Raw genomic sequence first — 19,682 nt, 5'->3', positions numbered from 1 at the left:
ATTGTAGTATTATTCACCGTCGTCTTTTACCTCCCCTCCCCTTTTCTTTTTAATTTGTTTCCCACGTTAAAAAGTGTTTTGTATTTCCGAATCCGGAACAGCTGTGATTATCAGATGAAACATAAACCTTCTCTCTTATTCAGTTGGAAGAAAAGGGGTGAAAATGACCGGATTGAAGTGTCTGTGTGCAGGCAGCCAATGATCCGGTTCCACCTTAAAACGTCTAATTCAGTTTTGATCCAGAGAAAATAGTTGTGGTTTTGGTTAACTGAACCCCAGCTGGGTTTCGGCAAGGGGTGACATTCGCCATGTGCTCCATAGAAGTCATGGGAGTTCATTTGATCAAACATACTGGGAACTCAGCGGTGGCAGGGACGCAGGGAAAAGTCAGAGCCAGACCAAATTTCCTGGTCTTTGTTGTAATAAAGCAAACGTCATGATTCTAAGCGAGTCCGTTCAGCACCCAGGGCTTGGACAGCACCCGCATAGCAAAATCATTCTCCAGGGCTGGAGGAAATCTTGGCGGCGGTTGTGTAACCACTGGGGCGAGACTTCCTTCAGATCGTGTCAACAGAGCTGAGAACCAGTGGGGGACTTAATATTCCTTGGGAGAAGAAAATCATCTTTCTAGACACAGTATGGTTTTAACCCCAAGGCTTCCAAAGTGAATATCAAGACATTGACTGCATGCCTGAGGTTCTCTACCCTAGCTTTAGAGATCTAGGACTGAATATGTTATCTACAGCACTCTTCAGGGCATTAAGAGGAGCATCTGCATACTGTCCTAGGCTTGGGCAAAGTTGACACATCTATTTTCCCTTTCTCTTCTCCCTCCCTCCCTCCTTCCCTCTTTTCTTATTTCTCCCTTCTTTACTCTTTTCCTCCCTTTCTCCCTCTTTCCCTTTTTCTTTCCCTCCTTCCACTCCCTCCCTTCCTCCTTTATCTCTCCTCATCCTCCCCCAATTTACTGCTATTATTGTTATTTTATGGGATTGTTCCTGTCTGTATGGTTCCCTAGGCAGGGAAGGTATAAAGAGGCTTCCAATATGCCTACCCTGAAATTAACATCTTAGAGGCAGCACTATCATTATTTGATTTTTTTGCAATTTGTAAAATTGAAGATTACTGATAATGTTTGATATTTACGGATCCTAGAACTTGTAAGTCATGTCATTTCAAAAAGCGACTTAAGTGTCATCTCATTGATTTTGAAATTATAGAAACAAAAAGAACATATAGGATTTCCAGATTTGATTATATTTGTATAGAATTGAAACAGGAGTAAGAATTTTTATGTATTTTCACCTCAAGAATAACACCTAATTCTAGTTTGGAATTCCGAGGAAAGGCCCAGAATAAGTACTAAACATAGAGTCTTTATAATAGTTTTCTCAAGTCTCGTCCATACACTTAAGGTTTGCGTTTAAGAAGTTTAAAGTGGTAGATTGCTCAGGACTGAGTTCAGTTCTATTTTAACTTGTAGTCTAGAATTTAATAGGCATACTTGTAAAAAAAATGCACATTTTTAAAAATCTTTAATGAATAAGTCTATCAAGACAGAATTTAAAATAAAGACTCACACACTGTCTAATTTTTCAGTGCTAAGGCTCTAACCTAGGTCTTGTGCATACCAGGCATCTACCCCTGTGTTAGAGCCACTGCACCATAATATTTTGTGTTTCTTGTTTTTGCTTTTTCCTGGTCCTGGGGCTTGAAATCTGGGCCTGGGCTCTGTCCCTGAACCTTTTTTGCTCAAGGCTAAATAAAGCTCTATCGCATGAGTCACACTGCCACTTCCAGTTTTCTGAGTGGTTTATTGGAGATAAGAGGCTCACCGACTTTCCTGCCTGGGCTGGCTTTGAACCTCAATCTTCAGAGCTCAGCCTCCTGAATAGTTAGGATTACAGGCATGAGCCACTGGCACCCAGCATATTTTGTGGGTTTTTTTTGACAGATATGCAACTGAAGTTTACTTAATAGTCTAAGTCTAGTGCAACTGTCCTAGAAAAAACAATTTTTAGAGATTCCTTTTCCTATATTTTATAAATATTAATTATTCATGTGAGGAGACTTGAAGTTAATCATCACAGCAGTCCTTTGAGATAGCTATTGTTATACTTATTGACAAGGGAATTGAGGCTGAGGTGGTTCGCTTGAACCTTAGAACCCAAGCAAGAAGGGAGGTCTGTGTACTTTCCAGCCTGAGATGTACTAGCATCTCTTGAGTCTGTTTTTGTGTTACTCTAGGCAGCAGTGAAAACCACTCTTCTATGTGATAAGCTCAATTCTATTTAATAGGAAAGTTTCTCATTTTACTAATTGATATATTTTTATATAATAAGGTGAACAAAATTTAGTGCAAAATATATGACAACTCAGTAGAACCAAATTTTGTTTTTATTTTTGATATGATTCATTATAATTTCTAGAAATAACAGTTGTTTTATGTATTTTTCTTTTAGGAGTTGATACAAAATTGAAGTTCACACTTGAGCCATCCTTAGGTCAAAATGGATTTCAGCAGGTAACTACTTTTGACTTTGAATATACCCTTGTTTTACAATACCAACGCTGACCTACAATCTCAAAGTGAGAATATTAGCATATACTTTGATATGCATAAAATGTCAGAATCTGTTGGGTGCAGGTGGCTCATGCCTGTAATCCTAGCCACTAAGGAGGCTGAGATCTGAGGATCATGGTTCAAAGCCAGCCCGGCAGGAAAGCCTGTGAGACTCTTATCTCCAATAAACCACCAGAAAACTGGAAGTGGTGCTGTGACTCAAGTGGTAGAGCACTAGCCTTGAGCTGAATTGCTGAGGGACAGCACCCAAGCCCTACAACCAACAAAACAAAACAAAAAGATATCAGAATTTTTGTTTTTTGGTTTCAGGTAAATAACTTTTGAAGTTACAAGTCAAGCTGGGTTTATACTTGCAATAAAATTATTTTTACTTTTTTTTTTTTTTTTGGTCTGTCACTTAGGTTTGAACTTAGGGCCTGAGTGCTGTCCCTGAGCTTTTTCCTTTGAAGGCTACTGCTCTACCATTTTGAGCCATAGCACCACTTCCACTTTTCTGATGGTTAATTAGAGATAAGAGTCTCTCAGACTTTCTTGCCCAGGCTGGCTTTAAACCTTGATCCTTAGATCTCAGCCTCCTGAGTAGCTATAATTACAGGTGTGAGCCACCAGTCCCCAGCTTTTTACTCTTTATGAATAATATCAGTGTGAAAAAAATTATCAAGAACCTGAATAGCTTCATGATAGCCCATGTTTTGGTTCTTGAACCAGAGTCACTCAACATTGGGTATCAGGTGACAGATGTTTGTAGGGCCCTCTCTAAGAAGGGGCAGTCAGAGCTCCCAGACCAATAACTTCTGTTGAACACAGCTTTGTTTAGTCATCCCAGTTTGTTTGTTTGTTTTTCTCATGCTCCACAGATGTCAGGCTGAAGAAAAAGGTTGAAAAGTGTTCACCCAGGTCAATATTATTACTCCCCTGGTATTTCTTCTTTGTTCCTAGTGGTATGATGCTCTCAAGGCAGTTGCCAGACTATCAACAGGGATACCAAAGGAATGGAGGCGGAAGGTAAGGTGGGTTCATGGGGCTACAACACAGAACGATCACCACTGTCCTTTAAGCAATCTGCAGTGATAAAAATTGTATTGTTGATTGGTAATTTGATACTCATCTCTTCATTATTCTTGCATGCAGTCAGTACTGGCCAGGTACTGGTCTAAGCACGAGGAATGCAGCAGAGGTAACAACAGACACAAGATTTTGTCCTCATGAAGCTTACAATAAATAAAATGTGTAAAATATGTCAGATGATAATTAGTGCCATCTATAAAAAATAAAGCAGAGAAGGAAATAAAGAGAGTGTGAAGAAATGAGGTAGTAAGTTTTTGTTGTTATTATTAAGTAGTTGTACAAGGGGTTGTAAATCAGATTATAGGTACAATGCTTCTTTATATGTCTTTTTTTTTTTTCTCCACGGCTGAGAACCGAACCCAGGGCCTTGCGTGCGCCAGGCGGGCGCCCTTCCGCTGGGCTAAACCCCCAGCCCTGGTACAGTGTTTCTTGACAATGTCACTCCTTCCTTCATTCTCTCCAATTTCCTCCTTCCATCCCTACCCACAAGTTACATTGTTTACTTTTTACATAGTGTATATGGGGTACAATGACTTCGTTTGCTCACCTTCCTTCCTCCATTCCTGTGCTCCCTCCATGCACCCCCCCTCCCCGCAAAAGCCAAAACATGTTTCAATTTCCTGGTATTTGTTTTGATAAACAGCACTTTAGCTGTACAGAGGAGTTGTGCCTTTGGACACCTCCCCTAAGTATACCCTCCTTTAGTAATTTTGTTTGTGTGTAAATGCATGGGGCCCTGTATATGTTATCATACCTAGGTGTATTTTACATCTAGCTTCAATATATGAGAGAAAAAATGTGACATTTGTCTCTTTGAACCTGACATATTTCATTTGATATAATTGTTAAATATAATTTGTTAACATAATTTGTTCTAGGTTCATCCATTTCCTTGCAAATGACATGTTATTCTTTCTAATGGATGAGTAAAATTCTATTGTGTATAGGTACCACATTTTCTTGATTGTTGTAGGGTATCTGGGTTGTTGCATAACTTGGCTATTGTGAATAGTGCAGCAATGAACATGGATGTGTAAGTGTCTTTACTGAATGAATACTGACTTTGGAGTGCTCTTGATAGATGTCCAAGTGTGGGGGGGCTGGATCATAGAGTACTTCTATGTTTAGTTTTTTGAGGATTCTCCAAATTGCCTTCTAGAATAGATGTGCTAGTTTACATTCCCAACAACAGTGTAATAGGGTTTCTTTTCTCCTTCCCTACTAGCATTTGTTATTGTTTGAATTCTTGATGCTGGCCAGCTTTACTGGGCTGAGATAGCATCTCAATGTTGTTTTGATTTGCATTTCTTTTATGGCCAAGGATGTTGAGCATTTCCTCATATATTTATTGGCAATTCTTACATCTTATTTTTTGGTCATTATCATGGTCTATAATGTTTGTGAATTCTATGAGCTTTGACAATACAACTATTTCTTCCACACTGGGTGATACTTACATCTTCTTCTTTTTTTTTGGGTCTGGTTGTGGGGCCTGAACTCTGGGCCTGGGCGCTGTCCCTCAGCTCTTCAGCTCAAGGCTAGCGCTCTACCACTTGAGCCACAGCGCCACTTCTGGCTTTTTTCTTTTTTGCTTATGTGGTGCTGAGGAATTGAACCCAGGGCCTCATGCATGCAAGGCAAGCGCTCTACCACTGACCCACCTTCCCAGCCCCTTACAACTTCTTTTGAGAAGTAAGAGGTTTAAATAAAATGTAACAATTAAGGAGGACTCCAAAGCCAAGTATAAAAGGCAGGCTTGGTGGGACACACCAGGCAAATTGACTTGCCAAAGCTAATTCACCTGGGTGTATTAGGTGGTTCAGGAATGTTCAAACAAAAGAAGAGGCTAGAGGGACTAGAACAGAGGGCAAAGAGAAAGCAATGGGAGATTAGGTCATGAAGGTCCTTCTTGGCTGTAAGAGTACTAGCGCTTTTTGCTCAGTGTGAGATGGGAAGCATAGGGAGGTTTTGAGAATGAGAGTGGCTTGCTGTTCTAGCTACTGCTTAAGAATATTAGATGCAAGGACAGAAGAAAGGAAACAGTAAGAGACTTAATTGAATCAAGAGACTGGTCAGGGTTTTGGTAATGGAGATAGAGAGAAGGGTCACAGTCTAGGTACATTGTAAAAGCTGAGCTTGACATGAATTCCCAATGAATATAGATATAAGAGGATCCTGTAAGAGTATGAGTGACTAGAAAGGTAGAATTACTGTTGACATAGAAGAGGGAGCAGGTGTATCTATAGTGTATCTATAGTGGTACGGTGTAACCCCTGCTTTCACTGTATTTGATGTTGGTCTAATTTGTGGAGGGGAAGGGCAAAAACAAATTGTTTAAATAGGGATACAGGTGGACCCATTGCGACAATGAGATGTACAAATCGTTATGTGGAAAAACGATCTTTACAACTTTGGCGGGGGTAAGGGGTGGGGGGGGGTGGGGGGGAGGAGGGGAGATGGGAAGGGATGGGAAGGGGAAACAAAGGAGGAGGCAACAATGCTTGGTAAGAAATGTACTCATTGTCTTGCCCATGTAATTGTAACCCCTCTGTACGGTATTTTCACAATAAAAAAATAATTGGGGTGTATTGGGCATTTGGACATAAAATTTTAGTGCTTAGGAGTCTGATTGGAAATATTGATCAGTTCTTTTCCTTGTACAATCATGTTCAAATTGAAATGCCCTCTTAGGATATACATTTATAAGTGTAGCCTTAATACTCCTAGAATTGGAACATTGAGGGTTTCTCAAAATAAATATTAAAATAGCATTATGAAATACATTTTTTAGAAACAGATTTTTTTTTTCCTTGGGGTAAAATAAAGGAGTAAAAATATCCAGTGACTCTTTTAAAAAAAGATGGGAGCCCATCTGTTAGATTTGTGTATGTGGGAAGGGATTATTTAAAGACAGAGAGATACATGATGAAAAAAATACCCATTCACCATGAATGACCATGTGGCTCTCCCGTCAGTGCAGAGAAGAATTTAGGGCCAAGGAAAACAAGTGTATAGGACTATATGGACTGCTGAACTAAAACAAAATTTGAATTAAACAATTGGTTTGTTTTCTGAACAGAACCTTCAATGCTTGGATTGTTACTTGGCACCTAGTAGGACCTCAGCAAATGTTTATTGGATGAATAAGTGAAAAGCTGTAATGAGTGTAGTTTAGTACAGCAAAATTTCATTGTGGGTAGTTCCTAGACATAAGCAATGTCTAGGAACAGTTCCTATTCTCTTGCTGGATACAAGAACTCTGAAATGAATTATTCTACTTTTCTAATCTTGTTATAAAATTTTAGGTTTGGTTGACTTTGGCAGATCATTACTTGCACAGTATTGCCATTGACTGGGACAAAACTATGCGTTTCACTTTCAATGAAAGGAGTAATCCTGATGATGATTCCATGGGAATTCAGATAGTCAAGGTAATGCTCTGAAACCTGGCCTGTTATTCTAATGTTGGAAAATGACTGAGCCAAATGTTTCCTAGATAGAGAAGACCAAATGATTTCTTCCTTACTATATTCTGCATGCCTGTATTTTCTGCCTTCTCATTTCATTAATTAACAGACTATATCTGTCTCCATAAATTTAAATGTCAGTAAAAAGCAAATGTTTGTAAATAAGCACCTTTTCAGATTCAATGTATCTTCCTCATATGATAGGAGACTTGAGTTTTCTCTTTAATATGGGTCAGTGTTCTAACTTGAATCTTACATAAAAGTCACTGATTGAAAGATGTGAAATTAAGTATATTTCATACTAGAATCATTTGGCTTATAGCAGAGTCTTTTAATTGATAGAGATAGCTGGTAGACTGATGCATCTATGTTAGACCAGATGGCTATAGTTCAAGCCAGCTGTGGAAGCAGCTGTGGTTTGCATACATGAATTATTCCAGTTGACTGGAGCCTGGTGCTAAAAGCCAAAGATGCTGATTCCATTTGATACCAAAATAATCTTCTTATATAAGCTCTGGCACGTGGGTTTTGATTTCATATGAGTGCCTTACAGTGCTAATCTGGGATTAAAGGAAAGTTGTTTCATCTAAATTTTATTTGGCTTCACAAGGTGGCTGGTGTTTTACATAGTTGAATATACTTTTTTTTTGTTTCTAAGGAGGAGGTACTAACTAAAATGAGCTGTAGTCTGATCTAACTTAGTCTCTTTCAGACAACAGCTACAAAATTCCACTTTACATACCCCAAACCTGTGCATTATTCACATTTCAAGTGTTTATTTGTAATTTCAGAATAGGCTCCACAGAGACAAGTATTTCATATTTGAAATATTTTCCTATGTTTAACTTGTGAATGAAGACAATGGTCAACAACAACGATGTTATTATGAGGATCTTTTACTTTCTCAGTGAAGTAAATGCTATGTTGAAATGTTGGAGAAATGACTTTAGTTCCTGAAAACCAATTTGGTGATTACCGCTTGCTAATTAAGATACAGATATTGGCCTTATTACATATTACAGCACTGGGCTGGGAAGGTGGCTCAGTGGCAGAGTGCTTGCCTTGCATGCCTGAGGCCCTGGGTTTGATTCCTCAGCACCACATAAGCAAAAAGAAAAAAGCCAGAAGTGGTGCTGTGGCTCAAGTGGTAGAGCTCTAGCCTTGAGCTGAAGAGCTGAGGGACAGCGCCCAGGCCCAGAGTTCATGCCCCAGGACCAGACCCCCCCCCAAAAAAATACATATTACAGCACAACAAATGTTTCTGTCCTTCTTATACAAATTAATAAAGCAGTTTCGATAGAATGATTTTTCTCTTCATAATACAGATTGTAATTTTCTTTTATTCTTTCCTCTTCCTCCTTTCTTCTTCTTGTTCTTCCTTCTTCCTTCTTTTTTCTTTTTCTTTCCTCCCCCTCGTCCTCCTCCCCTTCCCCTCCCCTCCTCGTCCCCCTCCCCTCCCCCTCCCCTCCCCCTCCTCCCCCCCCCTCCTCCTCCCCCTCCTCCTCCTCCTCCTCCTCCTCCTCCTCCTCCTCCTCCTTCCCCTTCTTTCTCCTCCCGGTACTGGGGTTTGAACTCAGGACATGGCACTCCTGTTTGGCTATTTCTCCTCAAGTCTAGTGTTCTACCAATTAAACTCTGCTTCTGGGTTTTTGCTGGTTAACTGGGGAAAATAATTTCTCAGATTTGTCTGCCCAAACTTACTTCAAACCTTGATCCTCAGATCTCAGGATCCTGAATAGTTAGGTTTACAAGTGTGAGATACCAGTGCCCAGCAGATTGTATTTTTTGGTATTTTGGTTTTATGTAACATTAGAATTTTGACAGCTAAATAGTATACCACGTTTTTGTTTTTGTTTTTACAAAGGAATAACATTAGCAACTATTGTACATGTATTGGAATGATCTGTTTTTTATAGATAACAGATACACATTTTAAAAAGTGTTAATTTTTTATAAGCCTATAAATATAATTTTTGTTGAGCTACTTTTTGTGTTAATTTTGGAAACTAAGAAAATTTGCCTGACTGAATTCCGCAAATTTCTCTTAGCCTAGTGGAAAAACACCAGGAAAAGGAAAATTGAAATGATGTTTTGCCTGATATAAGTTGCATATATGTTTTAAAAAACTAAAATCCATATTGATAATTGATCATTTGATTCTGCCTAATGAGATGCAGAATAAAGACTTTAATTTGAAGGGCATATTAGGAGGGTTTGTGTGTGTGTGTATGCATGTGGGTGCTGGTACTGGGGCTTGAACTCACAGCCTCACATTCTTGCTATGCTTTTTCACTCAAGACTGGTGCTCTACCACTTGAGCCACACCTCCACTTTCAGCTTCTTGCTAGTTAAGTGGAGATAAGAGTATACTAGGTTTGCTGGCTTCAAACTTTGAACCTTAGATTTGAGCCTCTTGAGCAAGTAGGGATATAGGTATGAAGCACTAGCAACAGGATAGGAGTTATTTTTAAAAAATATTTCTTCCCTTCCATTTTAGGATCTCCACCGTACGGGCTGTAGCTCCTACTGTGGCCAAGAGGCTGAGCAAGACAGAGTGGTTTTGAAGCGGGTGCTGCTGGCCTATGCCCGATGGAACAAGAATGTTGGGTACTGTCAAGGCTTCAACATCCTGGCTGCACTCATTTTGGAAGTGATGGAAGGCAATGAAGGAGATGCATTGAAAGTGAGTGTTAGGCTCTGATGAAGAAAATTGGAATTCTTTTAGAGTGAAAACCTGGAAGTATAATTTTCTACTCTGATGCCTCTGCTCATTCCAATAACTTTATAATAAACGTATGATAGCAATTGTATAATTTTCCATCCTTTGTAATTATCTATGATAGCATTGTCCCCCGATTGAAGCCAGGTCAAGTGACAGATGTGTGTAGCTGCCACTTGTGAAGGAAATGAGTATTTTTGGTCTTAAGTAGGACCATCATGCCTTAAGTAAGCCATCCTATTTTTTATTGTTGTTGGTTGTGGGGCCTGAACTCTGGGCGGTACTGTCCCTCAGCTCTTCAGCTCAAGGCTAGCACTCTACTACTTGAGCCACAGCGCCACTTCCAGCTTTTTCTTTTTGCTTATGTGGTGCTGAGGAATTGAACCCAGGGCCTCATGCATACAAGGCAAGCACTCTACCACTGAACCATCTTCCCAGCCCCAGGCATCATATATATATTTTTTTGCATCATATTTTTTTAAGCAAGTTAAATATTAATGTTTTGGAGTGTATTTTATTTTTATTGTGAAAATACCATACAGAGGGGTTACAATGACATGAGCAAGGTAATGAGTACATTTCTTATCAAGCATTTTTTGTGTGTAACAAATTAGCTGCTTAAAATAGCAAGCACGTATCACTTCATGGTTTCTTTGCATCAGAAATCTGGTCATGGTTAGCTAGTTAGAGGACACATAGTGTGGTGTTCATATTGTCTCATCTGAAGATGCAGTGGGTAGACCATTTGCCGAGTGTATTTGTGCAGTTGTTAACAAGATTTCAATTCCTCATAAACTGTTGAACTGAGAGGTCTCAGTTTCTTAATGTTGTTGGCTAGAAGCCTCTGTTAGTTCCTTGTCACATAAGTCCCTCCATCTCCCAGACTGGTGGGCTGGAATTTATCAGAATATGTTACAGAAGTTTTGGCCAGATATCGTTTTTCCATGTTCTAGTTGTTTCAAGTGGTCACGAGGGCCAACGCATACTCAAGGTAATGGGTTGGGGCTAACTGGGGCTCCTATTAGAAGCTGCCTGCCATTCCACTGCATTTAATTTTGATTGGCTGTCATATTGGGTTGCTTTCCTCTTTCATATTTGGGGCATGGTATGGAGGAGGTGGGCTGAAGGGGTCTAGGGAAGTGTTTGCATGGAGAAAAGTTACAGGAGTAAATTATATCATTATCCTTTAATCTTTGATGCCTATGATCCTTTTATTAGTTAAAAATAGTTCTGCAGCATTAACAATAGTAACTTATAAGTTTGAATGTGAGTCAGTGAGTTACCTGAAATACACTCTGTATGGAAAAAAAAGCCTTTCAGATGTGGAGGATGGCCACTGCCTTATTTGCTTAGGGCAGTGTAGGCTGCCAATTTATGTATGAACCTTTAAACTTTTGTTGATTGCAGTGCTTGTGATGTATGACATGGATGTTTCATCTTTGCATGCAAGACACACCCCCTTATACTCTAAGTGATATTCTCAGTCACTGATGTGGTATGGAAAAATAAATGTGTTTTCCATCTCGATTGAGATCTAATTAAAATCTAGCCTATCCTTTTTTTTTTCCATTTGTGTATTTAAAGAAACAATATTGAAGCCACCTGTTCATCGAATAGGTAGGGGCCAGGGATAGGTGAAGAAGATAGTGAAAAATCAAACACATAACTTTAAGGCATTTTAAATTAAAAAGGCATTTTGTCTACTCAGTCAATCGATTTTACTCGGGATTTAAAAAAAAATGTAATGTGTATGATTCAAATGAGCAGTGTTCCATTGAACAGTTGGAATAGAAGATTCAGGTTAGAGGGTGGGATGGAGGAGTTTAGGGAAATAAACTTTGAACTCTTGAAAAGGCTCATGGTTGAGAATTTGAACTCTCTCATGAAAGGTTGGGTTGGATGGAGTTGAAAAGTGGAGTCTTTGTATTTCTGCCCCCAAGTAAATGAAGGACATGCTATACATTTCCATCCCTTAGGAGCAGATAGGTCTTCTTGTTAGATGTTTAACATACAGAAGAGTACTGGGGTCCTGAAGAAAGCTTTCTGGTGCCAAAGAAATTATAGGATGTCTGTGTTTTCTTCATAGCCATTTTGGTCTCTGCAAGTTGAAATTACAAAGGAAATATATAGAAATGAAGGAAACATTTTTCCTGCCTTTTTTTTTTTTTTTAATTTCCTTTCCAAAACTGAGGACTGAACTTAGGACCTTGTGCTTGCCAGGCAAGTGCCATTTTACTGAGCTAAATCTCCAGCCCCGCTTCTTGCTTTTAAGTAGCAGTGTTGTTGGTTTATTTTTTCCTGAGTAACTATTTTTTGGGGGGGAGGGAGGGTTATGGGGCTTGAACTCTAGGCCTGGGCGCTCTGCCCAGCTCTTCAGCTCAAGGTTAGCACTCTACCACTTGAGCCATAGCACCACTTCCAGCTTTTTTCTTTTTGCTTATGTGGTGCTAAGGAATCAAACCCAGGGCCTCATGCATTCAAGGCAAGCACTCTACCATTGAGCCACCTTCCCAGCCCCTGAGTAACTATTTTGTTTGTATTTGTTAAAAGTTTGAAGCTCTCTTGCTACTTATCCATATTTATTATTCTATTTTAAGATATAAGCTTGGCTCCAGTGGCTGAGGGCCTGTAATCCTAGCTACTTAGGAGACTGGGATATGAGGATTGTGGTTTGAAGCTAGCCTGGACAGATAAACTTGAGGGAATCTTATCTCTGATTAATCAGCAAAAACTCCCAAAAGACAACAAACCAGATGTGGGGTTGTCCAGTCTTGAGCAAAAAAGCTAAGGGAGAGCTCAAAATCCTGAGTTCAAGCCCTAATGCCTACACCTACCACCACCACCACCACCACCACTGCGGCCCCCCCCCCCCCCCCCGCAAAGATATAGAATTTGGCCTTTGAAATTCAGTCATGGATATAAGTGAGCTTAATACGAGACTTGGAGATGATTTTAGTTGCTTTGTGTTTTTTTTATTTGTTTTGGGTCTATTTTAATAAAGGATAGGGCTGTATGTAGCTCAGTAGTAGGGTGCTGCTTGCCTACTTGTAGCCCTGGATTGGATCCCTAGCACCACACTACCAAAGGGAGGGAAAAAAGGAATATTTCTCTTAGTACTATATAATATATCCTTAGGTAAAAAGTGTAATAATTCACAGCTAGTTACCTTTAAATTTGCCTTTGTGACCCTATACTTTCATTTTTTCCCCCGGTGTGTGGAGTGTGGGTCCATACTGGGGCATGCTGCCCTGCTGGGAATCTGCTCTTTCCCCTGGGACCCTCTCTGTCCTGAGGACTGAGTGGACTCCTCCTGTTGCTGAGCTCCTGATTCCTAGGTGATGATGTGTTTACCTGGTAAATCCAGTCCTCAATAACAAGGCTGACTTGCTGGGCTTACTCATCTGTGCCAAAGGTCTTTAAGAGTCAGTTCTCACAAACCAAACTATAGAAATTATAAACCACAAATGAGAAAGTGGGATTGTGGAAGAGCTAGGAAGAATATATACATATATATGTATACAATTGTGCCAGTAACTGGGGCTTGAATTTAGGGCCAGGGCACTGTCCTTGATTTTTTTCTGCTCAAGGCTAGTTAGTGTTCATTACTTGAGCCATAGCTCTACTTCCTGCTTTTTGGTGGTGAATTGGAGAGAAGTCTCATGATTTGTCTGTACAGGCTGGCTTTAAACCATCATCTTCAGATCTTAGCCTCCTGAGTAGCTAGGATTATAGGTGTGAACTATCAGCACCTGGCTGATATATATATACACACACACATATATATACATATATTAAAATAGAGTTTTGTGGGATCCTGAGACAGAAAGCAAAACATACAACAAAGATTATCTAGCAACATGCAGCCTTGAAACTCTGATTTGCCAATACTCTGGTGTGTGAGCTCATCTTTTAGGGAGCAGGCACCCAGCATATAGGCAGGATTAAGGACCTACCAACAGAACTCATGTATATTTTGCTGAATCACTCTGATTTTTTTTTTTTTGGGTCCAGTCGTGGAGCCTGAACTCTGGGCCTGGGTGCTGTCCCTCAGCTCTTCAGCTCAAGGCTAGTGCTCTACCACTTGAGCCACAGCGCCACTTCCGGCTTTTTTCTCTTTGCTTATGTGGTGCTGAGGAATCGAACCCAGGGCCTCAGGCATGCAAGGCAAGCACTCTACCACTGAGCCACCTTCCCAGCCCTCTGATTTTTTTTTAAATTAACATTCTAGAAAGGTGGTAATACAAGTAGAGAAATCAGAATGAAATTGTAGTTCAAAGAACTTGTATGACAATATTGATCAAAGAAATGTAGATTGTAGAAGTTTTGTTTATTCAAATAAAGCCTGGCTGCATCTCTCCAGAAAGGAAAAAGGATAAAAAGCTAGCAGCAAATTGCTATAATAACCCAGGTTGATGGCTGCTGCTTTGTGGGAGTTTTATGGCAGGCTGGCTCCTGGATTTCATGTGCAGGTGGTAAAGCTGTGGATACCAGGAAGCAAGTACTGAAGCTCCTGAGATGTCTGTTGACGAAGCTCATACTTTCTCATTCCTCCTTGAGGCTGAGAGTTGTGTAATTGCAACTACATACAGGATGCGCTCAGGTCTGGCAGCCCTTTCTTCCCACAATCTCAGCTAACAGTAGACGTTGGGTCTGAGTGACTGAGATAATTATGCTGCCTGCTCCCACCACAGGGTGTTTGATTCTGACACATTGAAAGGATGGTTGGTGTACTAAGGCTAGCTGCTTTTATTGATTTGAATGTATTCTTTTAATTTAGGACCTGTTAGGATCTTGGTTGTTATGAAGCAATCTTGTTTTTTTTTTATTCTTTTATTTTTCTCCTACAGATTATGATTTACCTGATTGATAAGGTCCTTCCTGAAAGCTATTTTGTTAATAATCTCCGGGCATTGTCTGTGGATATGGCTGTCTTCAGGGACCTCTTGAAATTGAAACTCCCGGAATTATCTCAGCACCTGGATACTCTGCAGAGAACTGCAAACAAAGACAGTGCGGGTAGGGATGATTCATTGCCTCTGAAAATATTGGGCTTCTCTGAGTCTACTCTATAAATAAGCTTAAGCCTGGAATGGAAATACAGGTTGCCAGGTATTTTTGTTTTAAGAGTTTGGGGCAATAAAGCAGTTTAGAACCCAGAGAAGAGAAGCAAGATTAAAAACATATAGGGCTACTGTTGAACCTCTAACTGGCCCTGGGTAGAAAGTTGATTGAGAGCCTAAAACTACACCAGTACTATATCAACAACTAACAGGATATACTGAATTCTAGATGAAGATGGTGTACATATTTTACTATGGAGTCCAACTGCTCTTAGCTGGCACCAAATCTATAGGAGTTCTTTAAAACTAGGCTATAGTTATAATTTTGTACCAACTGGTTTTCCCAAATCCTTTGAGGTAATGGGAGGCAAGCTCTGAGAGTTTCTGCTATCTAGAGGGCATTGTCTGGCTTTTAGAAGTACTTGCATTTAATTACTCTAGTTAGACACAGTGCTTATATTTCTGTCCTGTTCTCTGGGCACCAGAAAGAGCAGTCAAAAGTTTGCTGTGTTTGCTGTACATGGGTGTCAGATTCTGTTGTCGACCATACACCTACAGTCTAGTCTGACCCACACATATTAAGTCTGGGGATGTAGAATTGGCAGTATAGCTCAGTGGTAGAGTGCTTGTAAGGCCCTGGATTCAATAACCAACATATATCCAAAGACCTCAAATAGACATTTTCCAAAGAAGGCATACAAATATATGACAACTCATACACAAAAAGATGCCCCACATTCCCAACCACCAAAGTAGCATATTAAGGGATTTTGGGAATCTAATCTTTGCATAGAATGCATAGGAAATTAAAAAATCATTATTATTAAGGAATGGTACAGAGGGGCTACCACTTTCTAAGTTAGGCAATGAATAAATGTCCTCTTTTGGACACGTCATCCCTTTCTTAACTCTCCCTCAGTTGCCCCTCTGATCACTGCCCACAAGTTACATAGTTCATTTTTCACATATTGTATACTGAGTGTCATGACTGTATTTATTCTGGAAATTTTAATGGTACCTAGGTATCTCATGTATTTTCTCCTAGGCCATTTAAATGATCTCATTGAACTTGGTGTGCAGTGTAAATGAATTTCTGTGAACTTCATAATGCTCCCAGATAGACAGTGTTCTTGCCTGTCCTGTAGACAGACAAGTTTTCCACCCGCTCCCCTTCACCCCCAGCCCTTTGCATTTGACTATAAGGAATAGCATGAAGCTCTAGTCTTTGAATAAGTATTTCTTTATAGATTAGGAAGGAGAAAACAAGGGCAAGAAAGTTCAGGATTCTTTTTGGTCACATTTAGACCATTGTTCATACTGACTTAACTGGAAGAGAGCGAGTCAATCTAACTATCTGTATTTTCATGTCTCATTAATAAACACACACTTATGTTAGCAATAGGAAGTGGGACTCTTTAAAGTGAATTCAGAAATTTCAGAATGGGCCTGTTCCTGAATCTTTCTTTAAAACTGCGTATAATGTAGAAATAGGCATATACTATATTATAAAATATTATTTTAATATCATATAACCGATATCTTACATATTATATGTTTATAAGTATATATAAAATATTTTAAAATTTAATGTCGCTTAATCTCCAACTATGTTGAGATTTTTTTTCCAGTTATGATCCCATTGTGATCTGAGAATTATGGATAGCATAGAAGTAAGTAATTTATAATTAGCCACTTTAGTCTTCATCAGCTACATTTGAGTAAAAACAGGTTCTGTAAGATTCCCCCTGTTTCTGGAAAGGAAAAATGGAGCAATGACCCAGGATGTAGAGATAGGAAGGAAGTCAGTCATGAGATATTAACATGTTCTGGCGGTTGGAAGAAGTTGGCCATCTTGTCAGTGATCAGCCCTGAAGGCCTTCCGTGTGTATGTGTTTTGTTTCAGGCGGATATGAGCCCCCTCTTACGAACGTCTTCACCATGCAGTGGTTTCTCACCCTCTTTGCCACGTGCCTCCCTAACCACACCGTTTTAAAGATCTGGGATTCAATCTTCTTTGAAGGTTCGGAAATCATCCTAAGGGTATCACTGGCTATATGGGCAAAATTGGCAGAGTAAGTGTTTTCCTTGCTGTTCTCTGGTGTTGGCATGAAGTGTTTTTTTTGTGCTTCAGGTGTTAAGAGTGAGGGAAAGAGAACGTTGTGAACTTTGTTGACATGCTTTAGCCTACTGAATCTCAACTGGCTCCTTTGATTACTCTGGGCTGGAGGAAATCTATTTTAGGGAAGTGTCAGGCTAGGCTACTTCATGTCTATGGATCTTCTTGTCAGAGGGAAGGGGGCACGTAGCTGGAGAAACTGGAAGGTTTAGAGAGGAGGAGATGGATGTGTCAGCTCATATCACAATTTGGATTATTTATAAAACATTCTGCCTTTCCAGGCTATGATAAAATGAAATGAAATTACTTGCACAGGAAACTCTAGCATGACTCTGTACTGTTCTGTCAATAGCAGAACACATGAAACTCCTTTCCTTTTCACCAAGAATGTCTTCTGTTGAGATCTAGTTCTGCCAAAACATGTTACCAAGTGGATTTGTACTTAACATTCCTTCTCATAGCAGGGCCAAGTACTGAAAAGGATAGGATATTTTCACTTATCTCTAACATATGGTGGTGACAACATTAACTTTGTACCTCTGGGTAATGGAAAAATTAGGAATGACTTAGGATAAAACTGTTAACAGTTAGGGAGACATTTTCTTGTTTTTATTTTGTTGTTGGGGTTTGTTTTGAATTTACTTACCTTTTTTCCAGTACTGATTTTTTTTTTATCTCACTGAGCCATGCTTCCAGCTCTTTTTAGCACTGGTTATTTTATTTATTTATTTATTTATTTAGTTAATTAGTTTTGGTCGGTTGTGGGGCTTGATCTCTGGGCCTGGGCGCTGTCCCTCAGCTCTTCAGCTCCAGTGCTTTAGCGCTTGAGCCGCAGTGCCACTTCGGGTTTTCTAATGGTTTATTGGAGACAGACAAGAGTCTCATGGACTTTCCTGCCTGGGCTGGCTTTGAACCTCATTCCTCAGAGCTCAGCCTCCTGAGTAGCTAGGATTACAGGCGTGTGTGAGCCACCTGTGCCTGGCAGCACTGGTTATTTTTGAAATAAGGTCTTGCTTTCTGCTCAGATATGAGTCTGAACCATGATTCACCTAGTTTATGCATCTCATTGTAGCTGTAAAGATGGGTGTAACCACCACACCCAGCTGCATCCAATTGGATAGGGTCTTTGGTCTTTTCTGCTGGGTTATCCTGGAACTAAGATTCTCCCAGTCTCAACCTCCTGTGAAGCTAGGATGATAGGCACGCACCATGTACTCCAACTATGGGTTTAGAAGAGGTCTCATAGACTTCTATCCTCAAACCAGAATCTTTCCATTCCTACCAAGCAGCTAAGGGTACAGGCAGGAGTCGCTAGGACTCAGATTTTTTAAAAGCCACTATTTATTGTTACCTTTTTTTTTTGAGTCAGGATCTTACTGTGTAGTTCAGGCTGGTCTGGAACACATCATCTTCCTATTTCTGCCTAAGTGATGGGTAAATGCTGCTTTAGTAAAACTATGAATCACTTGACTAAGTACCCATGAACAATATGTCAAAAATTAATAAACTAGGGCTGGGAAGGTGGCTCAGTGGTAGAGCGCTTGCCTTGCATGCCTGAGGCTCTGAGTTCGATTCCTCAGCACCACATAAGCAAAAAGAAAAAAGCCGGAAGTGGCACTGTGGCTCAAGAGGTACAGCGCTAGCCTTGAGCTAAAGAGCTGAGGGGCAGCACCCAGGCCCAGAGTTCAGGCCCCACGACCAGATCCCCCCCCAAAATTAATAAACTACTGGTGTGTTTTGTTTGAAAGTATTTTAACTACTCTTTTGTTGTTTCCTGGAAGACTTGTGGTATTTAAGTTTTATTTTTTCAAATAAACAGTCACTATCAGTTCAGGGATTAAAATATCAGTATTATGTGTAAATATTATGTGTAAATATCCTTTGCCTTTGCTTTATTGTACTTTGCTTTTTAGTTATATCCTTGCCTTTGTTTTGCTGTTTTTGTTATTGTTATTTTGTTTTGTTTTTAGTTACATCATTTGCCTTTGTTTTACTGTAGTTTGCTTTTTTGCTTCAGTATGAGATTTAATGTTATTTACTTAACTTTTCATTTTCTCCCAGTATCTATCTTTTCCTACAGTCATTTTCTAAATTACTCTGCACATTTTAGGCATTTTTGAGCCTTGATAGTTCCTGAGGTGCTATAGAGTGGTTACAGGGTAATTGGCTTATAGGGTTATAGTAGTAAAACCGTCTACTTTGTGATAGTCACCATTGCAGTGTGTGTGTATATGTGTATGTATGTTGTGTATATGTGTATGTGTGTGTATGAGTGTGTACGTGTATAAGTATGTACTGGGGCTTGAACTCAAGGTCTTGAGCTCTCACTAAGCTTTTTCTTTCAAGACTGGAGCTCAGCCGCTTGAGCCACTCTTCCACTTCCAGCTTTTTGTTGGTTAATTGGAGATAAGAGTCTCTTGAATTTGGATTTACCTGCCCAGGCTGGCTTTGAACTCTATTCTCAGATGGTAGTTTCCTAAGTAGCTAAGGTTACAGACTTGAGTCACCAGTGCCAAGCTTGTGTTAGTTGTTAATAAAGGGACAGGAAGAAAAAAAGGTAACCCTAGCTGGGCGCTGGTGGCTCACACCTATAATCCTAGCTACTCAGGAGGCTGAGATCTGAGGATCTCGGTTCAAAACCAGCCCGGGCAGGAAAGGCCGTGAGACT

General features: G+C 39.9%; 1 protein-coding gene across 2 annotated transcripts in view; it reads left to right on the top strand.

Moving 5' to 3' along the window:
- Tbc1d30 (TBC1 domain family member 30) overlaps positions 1–19,682 on the top strand; it is a 78,057-nt gene that overhangs the window by 28,806 nt on the left and 29,569 nt on the right. For both annotated transcript variants that reach the window (XM_042699144.1, XM_042699143.1), the window contains exons 3-8: positions 2,463–2,524; positions 3,524–3,589; positions 6,958–7,083; positions 9,617–9,802; positions 14,686–14,854; positions 16,802–16,970. In XM_042699144.1, the coding sequence (XP_042555078.1) occupies positions 2,463–2,524; positions 3,524–3,589; positions 6,958–7,083; positions 9,617–9,802; positions 14,686–14,854; positions 16,802–16,970 (778 nt within the window). The remainder of the gene's footprint in view (positions 1–2,462; positions 2,525–3,523; positions 3,590–6,957; positions 7,084–9,616; positions 9,803–14,685; positions 14,855–16,801; positions 16,971–19,682) is intronic.

The sequence above is a fragment of the Dipodomys spectabilis genome, unplaced genomic scaffold (genome assembly GCF_019054845.1).
Source record: "Dipodomys spectabilis isolate Male_0828 unplaced genomic scaffold, ASM1905484v1 ptg000234l, whole genome shotgun sequence".
NCBI lineage: Eukaryota > Metazoa > Chordata > Mammalia > Rodentia > Heteromyidae > Dipodomys > Dipodomys spectabilis.
Note: the sequence above shows the minus strand (reverse complement) of the source record. Positions and strands in the feature narration are given on the sequence as shown.